Source organism: Balaenoptera physalus (assembly GCF_965194825.1).
Source record: "Balaenoptera physalus genome assembly, chromosome: 13".
Classification (NCBI taxonomy): Eukaryota; Metazoa; Chordata; class Mammalia; order Artiodactyla; family Balaenopteridae; genus Balaenoptera; species Balaenoptera physalus.
This window is the reverse complement of record NC_138892.1, coordinates 20,228,063-20,247,299: the sequence shown is the minus strand read 5'-3', so window position 1 is coordinate 20,247,299 and position 19,237 is coordinate 20,228,063. Positions and strand designations below refer to the sequence as shown.

At 45.8% G+C, this 19,237-nt stretch overlaps 1 protein-coding gene across 7 annotated transcripts in view; it reads right to left on the bottom strand.

Annotated features, from left to right (window-relative positions):
* Nucleotides 1-14,810, bottom strand: part of GNPTAB (N-acetylglucosamine-1-phosphate transferase subunits alpha and beta) — an 81,964-nt gene extending 67,154 nt beyond the window's left edge. For 4 of the 7 annotated variants that reach the window (XM_082419307.1, XM_082419308.1, XM_082419310.1 and 1 more), the window contains exon 1: nucleotides 14,389-14,810. In XM_082419307.1, the coding sequence (XP_082275433.1) occupies nucleotides 14,389-14,505 (117 nt within the window). In that variant the 5' untranslated portion in view covers nucleotides 14,506-14,810. The remainder of the gene's footprint in view (nucleotides 1-14,388) is intronic. The other 3 variants (XM_082419312.1, XM_082419311.1, XM_082419313.1) reach the window with 3 other exon arrangements.
* Nucleotides 14,811-19,237: the final 4,427 nt, after the last annotated feature.

The following is a 19,237-nucleotide window of genomic DNA, read 5'->3' as shown; positions in this document are numbered from 1 at the left end:
CATTTTCAGACTGAAACTATGTACTACTTTTAAAAAGAAGAGGAACAGAAAAAGGAATGACCTGGTGAAAGAGGCTGCTTTAGGTTGGGTGGTGGGGAAGGCCCACCTGAGAGGACATTACTGAGCTGAGACCTGTAAGACCAGGAGCACGTCACATGGTGGTCTGCGGGCAGTGCTCTCCAGCCTGATGGGACAACAGCGCAAAGGTCCTAAGGCAGACACAAACCTAATGTGTCAAGGAAAAAAAAGAAGGTGGATGCACCAATTCTGACCCTAAACCTCAGGCAGGTTTGCAAGTATCCGCTTCCTTTCTGTGCCTTTACCACCGCTTGAGAAGAACATGTCCAGGCTGGTCTGCTGGTCCCAGGAGGATGAAAGACATGTGGTCCACGTCCAACCCAGATGAGCCAACTCCCACCTGACCTGCACATCCCAGAGAAGAAATAATTGTCATTTTAAGCCAGGGACTGACAAACCTCTTCTGTAAAGGGCCAAACAGTAAACATCTTAGGCTTTTCAGGCCATATGGTTTCTGCCACAGCTATTCAATGCTGCTGTTGTACTGAGAAAACAGCCACAGACAACAGTAAATGAATGGACATGGCTCTGTTCCAATAAAACATTTATTTATGGACGCTGATATTTACAATTCATATAATTTTCATGTGTTATGAATTCTTCTTCTTCGTTTAGTTTTTTAAAGCCACTTAAAAATGTAAACTCCATTCTTAGATCGCAGGCCATACAAAAACAGGCGTAGTTTGCTGCTCCTGTTTTAAGCCAGCAAACTTGAGGGTAGTCTGTTAGGGAACATTTTTGTAGAAATAGTTACAGGACACACAGTGGATACGTGACACAATCTGCTCAAAGAAGTGGCGCATTTAGGATCTTACATACAGACCATTAGAAGGAGTCTGGATTTTCTACTGTGTACAATGGGCATGATGTAACCTGATTCACATTTTTTAAAAGGTAGCCTGGTTGCAATGTGGAGAACGGATTGTAATGGAGCAAGAGTGGTGAGAGATGACGGTGGTTTATATTTAAATTTCCATAACACAGGTACCACATCTTTTTTTCTTTTGGGGCCGCAAGCACGTGGGATCTTATTTCCCCAACCAGGGACTGAACCCGCGCCCCCTCCAGTGGAAGTGTGGAGTCTTAATCACTGGACCGCCAGGGAAGTCCCACCACATATTTATTCTTAAATGCTTGGAGCAGAGGTTCTCAGCTTTTTCAGTCTTAGGACCCCTTTATACTCTTAAAAATTATTTAAGATTCCAAAGAGTTTTTAAATTTTTAAATTTTATGTGGGTTATGTCTACTGATATTCACCATATTAAAATTAAAACTGAGGAAATTTTAAAATATTTGTTCATTTAAGAAATAAACCCACTACAGGGCCACATAAAGATTTTCATGAAAAATAACTGTTTTCCTAAACAAAAAAGTTTAGTGAGAAGAGTAGCATTGTTTTTAATTTTCACAAATTTCTTTAATGCGTGGTTTCATAGAAGACAACTGGAATATCTTTGTGTTCTGCATTCAGTCTGCCGCAATGTCACATGTCTGTTAAGTCTCTGGGAAACTCCACTGTACTCTAATAAGAGAATGAGTGAAAAAAGGTAAATAATGTCTTAGTATTATCGTGTAAATAGTTTGAACTTGTGGATCACTGGATAGGGTCCCCAGACTACCTGTGGAAAACTGCTGGCTTGGGGTAATAGCTTACTTTTAAATGCTAGAATCTCAGTGATTTTGAAGTACAGCTGTCCTTCGGTATCCTTAGGGACACCTACCCCCCTCCTAACCAACAGATACCAAAATCCACAGATGCTCAAGTCCCTTATATAAAATGGCATAGTATGTGAATATAAACTAAGCACATCCTCCCATATACTTTAAATCATCTCTAGATTATTTATAATACCTAATACAATGTAAATGCCATGTAAATAGTTGCTGGCGCACTTGCAAGTTTTGCCTTTTGGAACTTTCTAGAATTCCCCCCCCCCTTTTTTTTGGCTGCATTGGGTCTTCGTTGCTGCACACGGGCTTTCTCTAGTTGCGGTGAGCGGGGGCTACTCTTCGTTGTGGTACACGGGCTCCTCATTGCAGTGACTTCTCTTGTGGAGCACGGGCTCTAGGCACGCGGGCTTCAGTAGTTGTGGCACGTGGGCTCAGTAGTTGCAGCTCATGGGCTCTAGAGCACAGGCTCAGTAGTTGTGGCGCACGGGGTTAGTTGCTCCACGGCATGTGGGATCTTCTCGGACCAGGGCTCGCACCCGTGTCCCCTGCATTGGCAGGCGGACTCTTAACCACTGCGCCACCAGGGAAGTCCTCCCCAAATGTTTTCAATCCCTGGTTGGTTGAATCTGCAGATATGGAACCTGCGAATATGGAGGGCTGACTGTACTTTGATGTAAGTTATTCTACTTTACATACTATTCAGTACCGACAATTTTAAAATAAAGAGACTCGCCCAAAGTCAAGCAATTAATTAGATATAGATTATGCCAGTTTCCAAAAGCAAAGACATTGTTCTTTCGGGCCTTTGTACAATTATAAAAATCAACATGCAAAGCCTGCTGATTCTCCAGCACTGCACCCAGTGTGGCAGGTTCACCTGGATCCCTACTACGCCCCCCAGTCTCCTGCTCCCAGTTATCTGCCTGCAATTCACTGTTCGCATCACCTCAGAGCGACTGTTCTAAACACAGATTTGACTCATCACTCTCTTGCTTAAAACCATTTGAATGGTCCCCATTTTCTTCAGGAGGAATCCAAATTCCTTGGAGTCACTCCATAGGCGAGTCCTAAACTGGCCACTGCCTGCCTCTCCAGCTTTACTCCTGGGTACACTGCTGCAGCCCTTCAGAACCACTTCTGTTCTAGAAGGTGAGCGTTACCTCTCATACCCATACGTTTACACCTAGAGCATCCTTCACTTACAAGGGGAGAGGGGCTCCCGTTTCTTCCCTCAGCCATCTCCTTCAAGATCAAGCTCACGTGTCACCCTGAGAAACTTTCCCTGACACCCAGGCCTAGCTCTTCAACTTAAGTTATCACAATGCATCTTAAGTTTGCTTATTTGCTGGTCTGTCTAGAAAGTGAGCTCCTCAACAGCAGAAAGATACAGAACCATCTTTGTGTCTCTAAGCAGTAGAGTACCTGGCCCAGAGTAAAAACCTCCACTGATCTCTGCTGAGTGAACAACTTACGAAAATTTGGTAAAGAAACTTTATCCAATTTAGAATTAGTCAGAAACAGAAATGAAGTTAATGGAAAGAGGTAATGAAGGAGGGATAAACTAGAACCTAAAAGAAAAAACAATTTTAGGAAGCAATTTTCAAGGGCAATACAGGGCTTCCCTGGGGGCGCAGTGCTTAAGAATCTGCCTGCCAATGCAGCAGACATGGGTTCGAGCCCTGGTCCTGGAAGTTCCCACATGCCGCGGAGCAAATAAGCCCGTGAGCCACAATTACTGAGCCTGCGCTCTAAAGCCCGCGAGCCACAACTACTGAGCCCGCATGCCACAACTACTGAAGCCCGTGTGCCTAGAGCCCATGCTCCGCAACAAGAGAAGCCTGCGCACCGCCAACGAAGAGTAGCCGCCGCTCGCCGCAACTAGAGAAAGCCTGCGCACGGCAACGAAGACCCAACACAGCCAAAAATAAATAAATAAAATAAATAAATAATTAATTAAAAAATAAAGGGCAATACAGTTTTTAGTCTGATCATATATAGAATGCATTTGACTCTCCCTGCACAAGTGTGACTTAGTCTGTAACATTTCTGAAAGATCACTTTTTTCCCTGCTTAATTTAGTGTATGTATGAATCACACACAGGCTGACTAATCACCTGCTAAAGATACTGCATGTGGATCACAAGATTGAAACAATCTAAAGACAGTAAGAACTTAAAAAAATATATTGTGAATATACATAACCTATCACAGCTACAATTGTTTGTTACAGTTTAGAAGGAACTAGGATAACATATGTTATTGTAAAGTGCAGGCTGTATTAAATTAATAAGGCACTTGCCTCCTCTGCTTTCATATCAACCAAAATAAAGCACACTCAGATTAAGAAATCATTGTGAACTTTTCTACTCTGCCTCTAAGAAAAGATTAATATACTCTTCAGTGTGACCTTGGGCATCAGGCCAGAAGGTAGGTGCCCTGTTGTCTTCGTGAGTGTTGTGGTCAAGGGAAGATCAGGGCTGGCATGGGGCACTTGGCATTTAATTAGCATTTACTCAGCACCTTGCACCAGGCACTATGCAACGTACCTTATATACTTTAGGCATCTTATTTAAACCACCTTTCCTCACAGGCTCAATCACAATCAGTGAGCAAAAATAAAATATTTGTAAGTATTCATTCAACACATATTCACTGAGCACCTACAGTTAGGGTCTGGGAGGACAAACGAACCTGTCTATCTTGCTCACTTTTATATCCCAAGATGTCAGTGGAGTGTCTGGCACATAATGGAACATGAAGGCCCGATGATTTTGCCTCCTAAGTCTCTCAAATCTGCCCACTTCTCTTTATCTGCCCTCCACCAGCCTAGCGCAAGGCCCCTGACTAAGTGCCCTGCAGCCATTCTTGTTCCCTCTAATTCAGGGTTTCCCATCTTTGGCACTGCTGGCATTCAGGGCCTGACAACGCTTCGCTGTGGGGACTGTTCTGGGCACCGTAGGATATTTAGCAGAATCCCTAATGCCAGCAGCACCAACCCCATGCCCCAGTCATGCCAGTCCAAAATGTCTCCAGACACTGCCAAGTGCCTCAGGGCTGGAACGCAGCATCCCTGCCAGCTGAGAGCCAATGGCCTAGAGCAGACTCGCTCTCCCTCTGTCCTCTGCCTCAGGAGTTCTGACCCTGCAAAGCTGAGCTCAGACTGCATCAAGAAAGCCTCTCCTGACCCAGCCACTACAGGATGGGCTCTCACTGCTGGTCTCTCCCCCAACACTCTCCCCTTTTAGCATTTTTCACAATTGTAATTAAGTAGCATTTAATGTCTGACTGCACAACCAGGATATAAACGCTCAGTCTGCAGGAACCAGTGGGCTTTGTTCACTGCTCTTAGGCCCAGGGGCGGTGCTACAACAAAAAACTTACTAGTTTAATGAAGGATTTAAGTGCTCTGCTGGGGCACAGGGATTCCAAGGGAAGAAAGACAACATCTTTGTGTTCAGAGAGCTGAGTACAGAAATGGCAAGTAAGTCTCATCTCCTGGGCAAGCTCAATTAATTTGTACCTGCTTTGAGAAGCTGTAGGTCTAGACATGTTTCTTCTAAGGCACCAACATACCAGATACCACATTCCAAAGTGATATGTAGGACCAAGATGCAATGTTTCCTAAGGAGGTGGCTGGAAACTCATCCAAACCATGGTAGGAAGGGTCAGAGGAGAGCTTTGGGAAGCTGCTGGCATTCTGTCAATCCTGCTCCACCTCACCTAAAGGAGAGGGGAAGAAATCTCTTTCCCACGCCAGGAAACCTCAAGTCCAGGAAAAGGACTCAACTAGGATCACCGAGAGAGCCAAGCTCGGGTGCATGCAGTTGGGTGGCTGCAACATCCACCCCGTACCTGAGAAACAGAAAGGGCTGGCTGGCCATCGGCTCCGGGGACAGGGAGGCATTACTGCCAGGCTGGAGTCAGCCCACACCCCCCCCACTTTGAGCTGATGGGGTTCAGGACATGCTACCTCAAAATACGACAGCTTGGCAAACTGAATATTTCAAGCCGAATGAATTTGAGAAACACCACATAAAAAGAATTTTCTGACCTTCCTCTGAAACAGGCCATAAGACTTTCTGTGAGACGGGCCCTCTCTACGCTCGGAAGAAAGGAGAAATCCTCATCTGAAGACAGAGGAACGCCGCAAGAAATCTGAATGAATAGGCCTCGTGTCTCCCCCAGCTTACTCCCCAGAGCTCACACCCTTTTTTGTCCTATCACATTTTTTCCGCTACTCTCCACGCTCCATCAAGCCCAGCATTACAACACTCAGGTTTAACTGCTTCTTTGGTCTTCATTTCCTTATGAAGGCCCCAAGGTCATGTAAAACTTACATTACTTATTTATATTTTTTGGCTGCACTGGGTCTTCGTTGCTGCACACGAGCTTTCTCTAGGGGCAGCGAGCCGGGGCTACTCTTCGTTGTGGCACGCAGGCTTCTCACTGCGGTGTCTTCTCTTGATGCGGAGCACGGGCTCTAGGTGCGCAGTCTTCAGTAGTTGTGATGTGCGGGCTCAGTGGTTGGAGCATGCAGACTCAGTAGTTGGGGCGCACAGGCTTAGCTTCTCCACGGCATGTGGGATCTTCCCGGAACAGGGATCGAACCCGTGTCCCCTGCATTGGCAGGTGGACTCTTAACCACTGTGCCACCAGGGAAGTCCCTAAAACTTACATTAAATAAATGTATGCTTTTCTCTTGCTAATCTGTCTTCTGTTACAGGGGCCCTAGCTGAGAACTAAGGAGAGTAGAGGAAAAAGGTATCTTTCCTCTCTTACAGAGCAAAGGATACAGGTCACCTGTGCAAGAGATGAGATGTGGGCCATGCACAAGAGAGCACTGCAGAGGGTCACCTCAGACCAGGTCCGTGGTCCCCCAGAAGAGCAGACACTGAGGGGCTAAGGAAGGAGGAAGCAACCAGCCCAGAGGAAGAGGCATTTGCTCTCAGCAGAGTAAAAGCAAGTGACAGGGCTCAGGGTGGGGTCTCTGAAGGATGCCCTTTGAAAGCACTCAGAAGAGAACGAGCTTTGACACCAGCAAATCCCAGAGCGCCAGCGCCTATTTAGGAAAGACTTTCCTGCCCTCATTTCCTTTCCTTCTTCCTAGTCCTACAACCCAGGAGGGGTCAGAAACAGGCTCCGTGGCAGAAAGAGAGAAGCAGCCCACCGTACCCAAGCTACCTTCCTCAATCGCAGGCTTTCTGCTTGGAGCAGGCCTGGGCCGGAGAGGCAAGAAGCTTCAACTTCAACAGGCTCAAAGTTCCATTTTGACATGAGACTGAAGGCTTTCATGGCTGAACTGACATTATGTTTTGTAATCTGAAGCAACCACGGGACTTTTTCTTACCCAGGAGTGACAAGAGCAGGCTGAGTTAGGCCCACAAGAGTGTCTCATCCAGGGGCAGAGGCAGAGCTAACCCTACAAGCTGACGTCCAGGGCCAGTGGGAGAAAAAGACACCTGCTACACGTCCTCCCGGCTGTGCTCGCCAACACGACCGTACAGCTAGTAGCCGCCAGCGACACCGACCTAGTCTTTCCTAGTGGAACGCCACCCCCATATAACACAAATGTGCAGGACACGGGCCCCAACTTCACGGGGGGATCAGACTGGTCAAAAAGCAAACCTCTTCCTCCTTTTAAGATGTCTATTAGGGGTGGCTCTATGATCCAGCTGGGGCCAATTCCAGGAAAGGTTTGATGAGGTCTTGGGGCAAATTCTTCCTGTATCTTCTGGCAGAGTTCAGGAGCTGGAAGAACCCTAAACCGTTACAGAATTATTCTGCAGTCATGTCTGGGCGTAGCGAGGAGAAAGCACCACGATGAGCGAGGCCCCTGCACGACAGGGCGGCAGAGTGGCAGGGACGCGCTGCCGGCAGCCAGCAGGGGGTGTGCATCCAGGACCTGTTGGCAAGGCATTGGAAACTGGGAGTCACAAGCATCTGGATGGGGGTCTGAAACCTGACATCCCCCCTAAGAGGAGACAGCCAGGGAGCAAAGCCTGGAGAATCCCAGCGTTTAAGACAGAGGAGGAATGGTGAGTGGACAAGGAGAACAAAGAGGGGGTCTTCCTGAAGAAAGAGGGAGTGAGCATTCCCACATACATGGGGTGACAGATGCTGCAAAAAGGTCAGGTTAAGCTTTCTCTCTTAATTTTCTGCTTAATTTCATTAACAAGATCAACATTATTTAGACCTCAAGAGTAAGTCAAATCAAATGCAACTATCAAATCACCCATTAAAGATATATATTGAATCGTTAGTGAAAGATTTATGAGGGCACACTTGCACTGTGTTTAACAAAACTCCATATTAATACGCCCACTCAAGAATACAAGTTTCGGGGTCTTCCCTGGTGGCGCAGTGGTTGAGAATCCACCTGCCAATGCAGGGGACACGGGTTCGATCCCTGGTCCGGGAAGATCCCACATGCCGCGGAGCAACTATAAGCCCGTGCACCACAACTACTGAGGCTGCACTCTAGAGCCCACGAGCCACAACTACTGAGCCCACGTGCCACAACTACCGAAGTCCATGCACCTAGAGCTCATGCTCCACAAGAGAAGCCACCGCAATGAGAAGCCTGCGCACCGCAACAAAGAGTAGCCCCTGCTCGCCACAACTAGAGAAAGCCCACGCACAGCAACGAAGACCCAATGCGGCCAAAAAAAAATTTTTAATAAATTAAATAAATAAACTTTTAAAAAAAGAATACAAGTTTCACAGATTACTTAACACAGTATCAAAAATGGAAAATGGAAACAACACACTTTCACATCTTCTAGAACAAGGTAAAGGGCTAACAGCTATCACAGTCACAATGTCAATGTGTCAATGTTAAGGCCAAGGAAAAGAAATGCGTTTTGACTCAAGTCAGTGTCTAGGACATCTGTTGCTCTGGCTCTTTTTTTGATAACAGCCTCCTGATTTCCCTCTGGGGAACCCCTCTCAGTTCACGTGGTTCAGTGGAGGCTGACAGTCCCACCCATTAACCCTAGCTCCGGAAATGATCAAGGTGGTTAATGAAGGCACAAGGGCACTCACTCCCCAGCTAGGCAGGCCGCCCTGGGTCTAGCTGGCACTAATGAGGAAGAGAAGGTTACTAAACTGGGAGACCAGCTGCTGGAGTTGCTGTCACCAATCTTGGCTCCCATATGGGGAGAGCTTGTCTGAGAACTAAACCCATGGAGCTGGAGAACATGGACAAAGAGTCCAGATGACATCATGTGAGCTCCTCGATCTGATCCTGCCAGAAATTTCACCCTATATTTTTCAACTACGTGAGTCAAAAAACTACCTTTTTTTCTTAACCCAGGTCCGAAGTGGAATTCTATCACTTGCAACCAACTGCCAATGGCTAATACCAGCAACAATTTTAAACCACTAATAATTCAAAAAGAAAAAGCTCCCGTCTCCTTGTAAAAGTCTCAACTTCCCCTAGGATGTTTCAACCCATAATTTTCTTCCCTCCCTCTGATCTTCTAAGTCATTATTGAACACCTACTCAGGCATGCAAATACTTACTCTCTTGTACTGTTACTCATGTGTATATCATGGCTTCATCTCAACTAGCCAAAGATGGCCAAGGATGAGCTGCACATAGTCCTTTGCACCTGACAGCGCCCTCCACCGTACAGGGTGCACCTGACCAATCATGTCTGAGAGACAAAAGGCAAGTGTGCATGGGCTGCACCAGAGTAGAAAACTCACCTTTACTGGAAATGAGCTTAAAGGGAGGTTCGTTAAGATCACCCCCAATTCATTCATTCATTCACACATCAAGTATTTATTTGGCACCTACTGGGCACCTACTGGGTACCTACTGGGTACCAAGCACTTTAGAGGTGCTAAGAATAGCAGGGAAAATGACAGTGTCTCTGCTTTGACACTTAGCTGGGCTGTGTATCTCTCCCAAACCCCCCAAAAGAAAGATACCACTTAAAGAGGCTCGGGCTTCCCTGGTGGCGCAGTGGTTGAGAATCTGCCTGCCAATGCAGGGGACGCGGGTTCGAGCCCTGGTCTGGGAAGATCCCACATGCCGCGGAGCAACTGGGCCTGTGAGCCACAACTACTGAGCCTGCGCGTCTGGAGCCTGTGCTCCGCAGCAAGAGAGGCCGCGATAGTGAGAGGCCCGCGCACCGCGATGAAGAGTGGCCCCCGCTTGCCGCAACTAGAGAAAGCCCTCGCACAGAAACGAAGACCCAACACAGCCATAAATAAATAAATAAATAAATAAAAATTTTTTAAAAAATAAAGAGGCTCAGTGAGGGAATTCCCTGGCGGGCCAGTGGTTAGGACTCTGCACTTTCACTGCCGAGGGCACGGGTTCAATTCCTAGTCGGGGAACTGAGATCCCGCTAGCCACGCGGCGCGGCCAAAAAAAAAAGAGGCTCAGCGCAGCCACTGGCATTTTCTCTGTAGCACAAACTCCATTACATTATAGTTCATGCTTTCCCATGTGAAACATCCAATAAATGTATATTCACAGAACATTAAAGCTAAAATGGGGTTGTCAGAAATCTAGTCTGGAAGTTTTAAAACATTTTTAATAGTGAAAGTTTTCTTCACCCCCAAAAGAAATCTACACAAACAGGTAAGAGTGGCTGCCCCCACCCAGGAGGCAGCTGGGAGTAACACAGTCTGGAAACCACTGAGGATACAGTTTATGGTGGGGCTAGAGCCGGGCCAGAGGCTGCCTCCCAGCTCTCAGGCCAGGTTCCTTTAACGTCAACTATTTGTTGCCTTTGGCAAAGAACACACTCAAAATGTATCTGTTTAATGAGCGAAATAATCAAATATAAGCATAACTAATTTCTTTCTTGAAACTGGGCCAGTATGAGAAACTGGAGCTGGACCCAGTTTTCAATCTTCTTTTTCACTGAATATCTAACGAATCCAAAATGGCGACAGAAGACAGGTGAGCAAAAGAGAGGAAGGAGGCCAGGGTTACTGCCCAGTATGGGTAGATTCTATCTGAACTTGTCTGACTCCCTCACTGAAGTTACTTTTTGGACACCTCTTTGTTTCCATACCTAGTACATGTAAGGAAGTGATATATTGTATTTTATACACACACATGCACACAGATACACACATACCCAGTAATGATCTACAATCCTTTATTCACAATCCTAAAATCCAAAAAGCTCTCAACACTGAAGATCTTTTTTGGCAGGAAAACCTGACCTGACCTGAACTCATGTGGTGGCAAAACTTGACCTAAACCAACTTGAAGTTATTTATAGTCTTTTTATTCTCCTCACTGAGTGTAAATACTCACACGTTTCCCTGTAAGATACCGATGTTTAATTCCAAGGTTCAGTAGAATTTTCAGATAAGGGATTGTGGATTTCCATATAAAATGTAAATATAAATTTACATTTATAAGATGTAAGATACCGATGTTTAATTCCAAGGTTCAGTAGAATTTTCAGATAAGGGATTGTGGATTTCCATATAAAATGTAAATATAAATTTCCATATAAAATGACCCTGAAATAACAGATTTTTACTTCAAAAGCACGTTTTAAGGTCTATTCAATATCAACAGAGGACAAACATTTAAAATCAGAAGTTTCTGAGCTAAAAAGGATAATCATTCATTTAAAGATGAGGAAACTGAGGCTCCCAGAGGCCACATGACTCGCCCAAATCAACTAGTTTACCTGCTACCCTCACCCAAGGCGACGCGCTTCAGTGGCCATTAGTCCCCATCCAGAGGGCCCTCCCTGTGGGTTTCGATCAGGTTCTGCTTTTGTTTAATCAGAGTTCCCAAGGGTTCTTCAAAAAGACCTGGCCCAACTTAAAGGGAAAATAAAAAAAAATTTTTTTTTAGTACTTCCCTCTCTCAATTCCACTTTTCTTTCTCAATATTTGGATGAATATACAAATAACTTATTAAAAGGTAGCAGCCAATACCACTTATCCTAAGAGAGGGAAAAAAGATAGTGATGAATTCACAATTAACAATGATCTTAGTCCTTCTACCCATTACAATCAGTGAAGTTATTAACAAGTTGGTAATATTAACTGTGTGATGAGCATATTCTATTTCAAAGGTTTGTTTCAAAATAAGTACTAAGGGCATAAGATAGTTGATGACAATAATAATAGCAGCTGTAGTTCTACCACTTAATGAGAGCCTATTATGTGCCAGGAACTAATAGGCTCAACCCTGCAAAGAAGGTATTCTTGCCTCCTTTTTAAAGATGAGGAGGCTGAAGTTTAGAGAGGTTAAGTATCCTTTTGAAGATCATACAAGGGACAGCCCAGACTATCTGAGAAGCCACAGAGACATGCTTAAGAGTACAGCTCTGGAGCCATACACTGCCTTGGTTTGAAGCCCAGCTCTGCCATGAACTAGCTGGATTAATTTGTGCAGGTGCCTCAGTTTCATCACCTGTAAAATGGGTATACAGTCAGCCCTCCAGTATCCCTGATGCGTAACTGGAGGATACGGTGGGCTGAGTGTAAGGGTCTTGATCACCCTCAGACTTTGGTATTGGAGGCAGGGGTGCGGGGTGGTTAACACTAGTACCCATCTCACAGGTGTGATGTTGTGAGGATTAAATGAGTTAATATATGTAAAGCAGTCAAGAGAGTGCCTAACATCTGATAAGCCCTATGTATTAGCCATGATCATGATCATTAATACTGGCACCAGCATTCAAACCCAGATCTGCCTAATCCTGCAGCTCCTCTTTTCAGCTGCACTGTAGAAATTAACTACAGGCAATATAGTAGGGGTATTGAGCCAGCTGTTTCCATTTCCCATGCCACCTGTTGGCATTCTTTGCCTCTCATTTCTTTTGTCTGTTCCAAACTTTAAGATCTGTGGCCATTTCAAGACTTTCTTCCAGTAACTAAATAACCAGATGTGGAATACCTAAAAAGAAAAATTCTAACAACTGATGCCTTTGAGTCACCTTCACACTGCAGGGGAGTTAATAAACAGCTAACTTAAAATTACTCAGGGCCAAAAAAATCTTTTATCAGCAATAAGACACTTAACTATGTATAGATACAATCACTGCATTAAGGTGCAATACATGAAACAAAGACAGAACAGCAGGTAGTATAATATTAGGTACATATTCCACACTTACAAGTCTGGGGTACTTTCTCAACCCTTACTTATAAGACTTATTTTCATCAGCCCCTAGACCAAGAACTACTAAAAGTGTAAACCTGAAAATCATGCCACATATTCATTAGACAAATATTTAGACTGTATACTCTGGCAGTACCTGGCACAGCACCTGGTCACAGTGGTTAAAGACAGCACCCTCTCTTATGGAGCCCACAATCCAGCATGGGTACAGACTTCAAGCAAATGTATACTGTGGCATTTCTGAAAAATATTCTGTTAATTTTTAAACCTTTTGCAACCTCCTACCCCCAAAAAAGAAAAAAAATAAAGAGACGAATTTCTAACAACTTGAAAATACAACTTTCTTCTAATTGCTAGACACATTTTAAAAGGGGATGTTCTCTAAAATCACATACGTGTACTCCTCCAGTTCTCACCTATCCATAGTCTCTTGTACATTTGTTTATAACAAAGAGTACTGTATTAGACTGTCATGAAATAGCCATGCAACCTGAATCAAAGGGCTGTTTCATTCAAGAAAATGTTTAAAGTCCATACCCAGAGGGGCACAAAATCTATTAAACCTGGGTGTTTCCACCTGCCAAACCTGTTGCTTGGACCCTCCGGGGTTTACAATCTTATCGAATTACTTTATGCTTATACCTGTGCTTTGTGCTTTATGCTTTAACTAACAGCAGATCAAGACAGGCTGGGCTTGTGCGATCTGGAATCTAAATGATTAGCATATCCCGTGACCCGAGAGCTTGTGCTGATTCCCAAGAGACTGGGTGCTGGAGTCCAAGACGGTTATGGGCATCCTGGTCACAGGAAGGGGCCCTAGGCTCAGCTGATCTCGGGATAGAGAAAAGTGTTTGGAGAGGCCACACATCAGTGTTTGCACATCTACCAGCACAGCCTCTAAGGGCTCACTGATGATATTCAGCTGTCTCAAATAAGAGAGCAAAAAATGAAAAAAAAAAAAAAAGCACCTTTTCACGTGTAAGTCTTTTAAATTTGGAGCCAGTACACTCTCCCCATAGCAAATTCACGTGCCAAGAAAACACCCCTCTTGGACAAAGTTTTGAGATTCGGCAGAAACGGGATTAAGAATATAAAGTGCCTCTGTCAAAGGGAAAAGATTAGAAGGGTGACACCTGAGGAGGAAGCCGCAGGAGGGGCAAGGACTGAGAATTCAGTGCAATTTAGGAACTCTGGGTCCCGGGAGAGGGGTGCGTGGAGAACAAGGCCTGAGGGAGAAAGTCAAATGACTTGGGGACCCTGAAGAAGGCACCTGGAGGGAAAGGGACTCGGCAGAAGGAGCGCGGATCCCCCAAACCGTCGGGAGGGCGAGGTCTGGACCCCAGATGCTGAAACCGCAGCCCGGAGAGGAGCTCTGAGTTCGCGGCGCCCCCGGGGAAAGGGCAGGCTCTGGAGCTCGTCCCCGGAGCTGCAGGGAGGATGGCGAGGCAAGAGTGGAGCGCGCCGGGGCTGGGGCGCCGTGGGGTCGTGCGGGTTCAGCGCGCCCCGGCCAGGGCTCCCGCGCCTCTACTCACCTCTCCGAACTGGAAGGCCGAGACGATGGTGACAACGACGCCCACGAAACAGACGTAGAGCCCATACCTGTGGGACAGGCAGGTATAGGTCTGTCTCTGCAAGAGCTTGAGCAGCATCACCCCGGCCGCCGACACGCCGCGCCGCGCCCGAAGGGCCGGAGACGCCGCCGCCTCCTCAACGAGCCGCCATTCCGCGGCCCCCACCGGGCCGCCGTGCTCAGGTCACAGGCTCCGGCCGCCGCGCATTGCCGCTCCGGGAATCGACGCCCGCTCGGCTCCACGCCGCGGCGGCCGCTTCCGGGAGCCGGGAGCCCACGCCCTCGGTGCGGCGGAGGCGGTCGCGCGGCCCGCGAGGCGGCCGGCGCCGCCCCGGTCTAGCCCAGCTAGAGACGGGGGCGGCGGCGGCGGCGGTGGGAACAGCAGCGCCACCTGCAGGGCGGAGGGGCGGAGGGCAGCCGAGTGCCCTCCCCGACTGCGCGTGCGCCGCGGGCTCTCCCGGCCTGGCTGGGATCCTCGAAACCGGGTTGGGCGGGCGACCGGGCCGGGGCTGGCCTCTGCAAGGAGGCCGCGCCCCAGACAGTGCTATATTGACACGAATGTTTTTGTGCACAAAACCCTTCCTGCATTTACAATAATTGGGAAATCATGGTTTTTCACAGCCCTAAGAGGAGATGCTGTTATGGGCCTCCTTTCCCCTCTGGCTGTCCAACCGTATTGTTTGAAAGAGGAAATTTGGGGGCTAAATGTGCCAAAACCTAAATTCATTCATTCATTTATTAATTAAATATGTATTTAGTGTCCGGTGCCTGGCATGGTGCTTGGTGTTGGATTTTCAAATATGAGCTAGGGCTTCCCTGGTGGTGCAGTGGTTAAGAATCCGCCTGCCAATGCAGGGGACACGGGTTCAAGCCCTGGTCCGGGAAGATCCCACATGCCGCAGAGCAACTAAGCCTGTGCGCCACAACTACTGAGCCTGCGCTCTAGAGCTCGTGCGCCACAACTATTGAGCCTGTGAGCCACAACTACTGAAGACCGCACGCCTAGAGCCCATGCTCTGCAGCAAGAGAAGCCACCACAATGAGAAGCCTGCGCACCGCAACAAAGAGTAGCCCCCGCTCGCCCCAACTAGGGAAAACCTGCGCACAGCAACGAAGACTCAACACAGCCAAAAATAAATAAAGTAAATGAAAAAAGAACTAGATCTGGCCGCTGTTCCCAGAGAGTCTAGTTGGGGAGATAAACACATAAACCACTAAATACAAAAAAACAGAAGTCATGCGATGTACTGGAAGTCATGCGATGTACTGGACAAGAACCCATGCAAAAGGGGTCAATTATTTCTACTTTGGCACCAGGTGATTTCTAGCAGGGCCTTCAGGTAGAAGAGGAGGTTTAGACAGTACCACATAATGGAATAAAACCAGAGGACTTAAGTCTCAAGGGGTTTGCAATGACAATATTTCATTTCAAGATACACCTTTTTCTTTCAACATTTTATTAACACTCCTTGTGTCTCTTTCCACCCTTCATCCCAGGAGAGGAGGGAGGTACCTGACTGGTGAGGTTGCAAGGAGTTGAGCTTGTCTGCCAGAGACAGGAGTTCTGATGCACTATCTGCCAAGTACAGGAGCACCTGTGTCCCAGCCTGGGCCGGGGCCTAGAAAGTCTGTCTCATTCAGGGAGAAAATATTGGCTGCCCACTTGTCTGAAGAGGTAAACAACATTCTCCAATTAACTCTATCAGTACTAAAGCTGACGCTTTGATCTCCATCTCTCTGTACCTTATACCACATTCTCAGTGGTTTCGAAACTTAGGAGACGAGAATGCTTTAAGTGTTGGGCCCCAAAACACCATCCATCTCTGAGTCACCTTTTGCTCAGTCTTGATGAAAAATGAGCAACCAAAATAAACAGTCCTACACAAAGAAAAGCCTCTTGCCCTGGGCCTGCAAAACGTAACTGTTGAATATAGAGGTGGTGTATTTGGAAGGCCTTACCTTGAGCTTGATGAGAAAACTGAACCTAAACAAACAGTTTGAAGTAGCTGATTAAGCAAAGTTGAAGTAACTCCTGATACATCTATATTTAGCTGAGTCCTTGCTTTACTCAAGGTAAAAAGTTGTTAAAGTAAATAAATTAAATAAAAATATAAAATAAAATAAAGTGTTCACATTATGAAATGCCTTTACTTTTCAGCTTTAGGTTTGAAATACTAGCTTGTTGTCAGAAAACATACTTTAATTTTATCCCCTGCCTCCTTTCAGGATGTACAGTGTGTGTTCATAAAACACAGGTCAGTTGTAAGTGACCTCATGCCTTTCTTTTTTTATCCTAAAAAAGAAAGCCAGGGCAGCTTTTAATTTTTTTGCAAAATATCAAATAAAACAAAATTATTAAGAAATTTTATTGCTTCTGATAGAATTCCAAGAGCCAAAACATAACATGGCCCACTGTTTATTTTTGTGAATGCAAATATATCATGTACACATAAACAAATATATATAGTTTTCTCATTAGTGTGACCATACATTATTCTATTTACTTGATTTTTACTTGTGGGTTTTTTGGTAGGTTTCATCTATGCCATACAGGCATCCTAAAGGCAAGAGACTTGCCCATCTTATTCATAACTATATCCCTACCCTTAGTATTGTGCCTTGCCTATAGTAGCCAATTGATAAAAATTATTGGATGAATGTATGTATTTTGAACTGATAAAAGTATCAAGTACACAGTTGGAATTATTGAAGTTTTGGTGAGTTGAATTTCAGTATGTTGTTAATGGAAACAAGAATATTATGAAGAACACACCAAAATTTTGAGGTAGAACTCACTTTGAAAACTCTCTGGACCTAGATCATTTTGGCTGGGGGATTTCCAGAAATGTACCCAAGTCATCTAGGTTTTAAAATTTCTGTTATGTTTATTGTTATTTACTCTCTGTTTGTTTCATTTTGTGTATTACTTCTTCGTCCGTCTCAATTTTTTCCTTGTTTTTGTTTTTTGTGGTTTTTTTTGGCCGCACCCAGGGCGGGCATTTTTGTTCCCGGACCAGGAACTTCGGCAGTGAAAGCAAGGAGTTCTAACTACTGGACCGCCAGGGAATTCCCTTCTCTGTTGCTCTTGAGCTAGTTTTTGTAGTGCTTATTGTTTTTCATAAATGTTTCAAAACTATAAGCTTCCCTCTAAGTACTAATTTTATTGCATGGCATGAATGTCAATATGGAATGCAGGTGCACTCTGGGAGGTGGGGCTCCACTGCATGTGCCCTGCCTGGGGCACACAGTGTCCACATCAGGGGAACCGAGGCGAGATGGTTCCAGACCTAGGCTAAGGTGGTAACTTGGGCTCTCTGGATGTTCATGGATGGGGCAGAGCACCACTATGTCCCCACACACTGGTACACTAACCCACCAGGCAGCACGTGAAAGAAAAACCGAAAACCACCCTCTGGAATCACGAAGCGCCCCTTTCCTCCTGCAATATGCCTCCAGCGCCCTCTACTGGCAAAGTTTAGCACCATAATCACTACAAAGGAGAAATGCTTATAGAGTCCAAGTCCAGTATTACGGAGCCCGTTTTGAGCGGTTGAATTAGGAGCTGAGAGGCAACAACTGATAACTGGCACATCCCTGAAACTAGGGTTCCAGGTGTAATTTAGATTCTCCTAATAAGATGAATTCACAGAAGATTTTAATCCGGGAGTGACATGGGGTGAGAAGCTGGGCAAAGGGCACCTATTTTTTGCCATTGAGTCAGTGCAGGTGTGATTTTGTTCTGAAGCCAGCACTGCTGGAAGTGGCTTCCTGCCTCTGTAGCAGATGTCCTGGTCTGCTCTTCCCCGACCGTGGCAGAGTCCACAGCTCCCTTGGAGCTCAGTTCAGCTGAGGTTTGGGGAGCACTTTCTACAAATTCAACCTAAAATCTTTGTTCATCCCTCCTAATGGTTCGTGGATGAACCAACTGAATCTTTTTCTGTTTAAATCAATGAGTAGATGTTTTAGTCTACAAATAATGATCTGACCAAAACAAGGTAAAAGAATGTATTTCATATGCTATTGACACTTTGGAATTCATAGAGGCTTCCTTTGTTGCCTAGTACATGGTCAATTTTTGTGAAAGTTTCAGGTTTGCTCAAAAAGAATATATATTCTCTCTCCCCCTCTGCCCACCCCCCTCCAGCTCCTATACTTCCCCATTTAAGTTCTCACGAGCTATCCATTTAACTACAGGTTCCAACTATTTCCCAGGATCAATATCAAGCCCACCATGATATACTTTGCAAAATCTACCTATCTGCAAAAGCTAGCTCCTACCCTTCTGTTTGAAAGTTGTATCAATTTCCTGATCCTCACACCTTTGGAACTTTCTGATCGCCATGATTTTTTTTATTGGTTTTTAGTTTTCTGCTCCTTAGAACCAAAGTAATGAGCACTCAACATACATATTTTATGTATGTATTCATTTACTTATTTATTTATTTTTGGCTGTGTTGGGTCTTCGTTGCTGTGCGGGCTTTCTCTAGTTGCGGTGAGCGGGGGCTACTCTTCGTTGCGGTGATCGGGCCTGTCTTTGCAGTGGCTTCTCTTGTTGCAGAGCATGGGCTCTAGGCATGCAGGCTTCACTAGTTGTGGCATGCGTGCTCAGTAGTTGTGGCGCGCAGGCTTAGTTGTTCTGCGGCATGTGGGATCTTCCTGGACCAGGGATCGAACCTGCGTCCCCTGCGTTGGCAGGCGATTCTTAACCACTGCGCCACCAGGGAAGTCCCTCAACATAGGTATTTGATTATCCGTAAACACTGATTATCTAACTCATTGCAATGTTAAGTGCATAATTAAATAGGAAGACT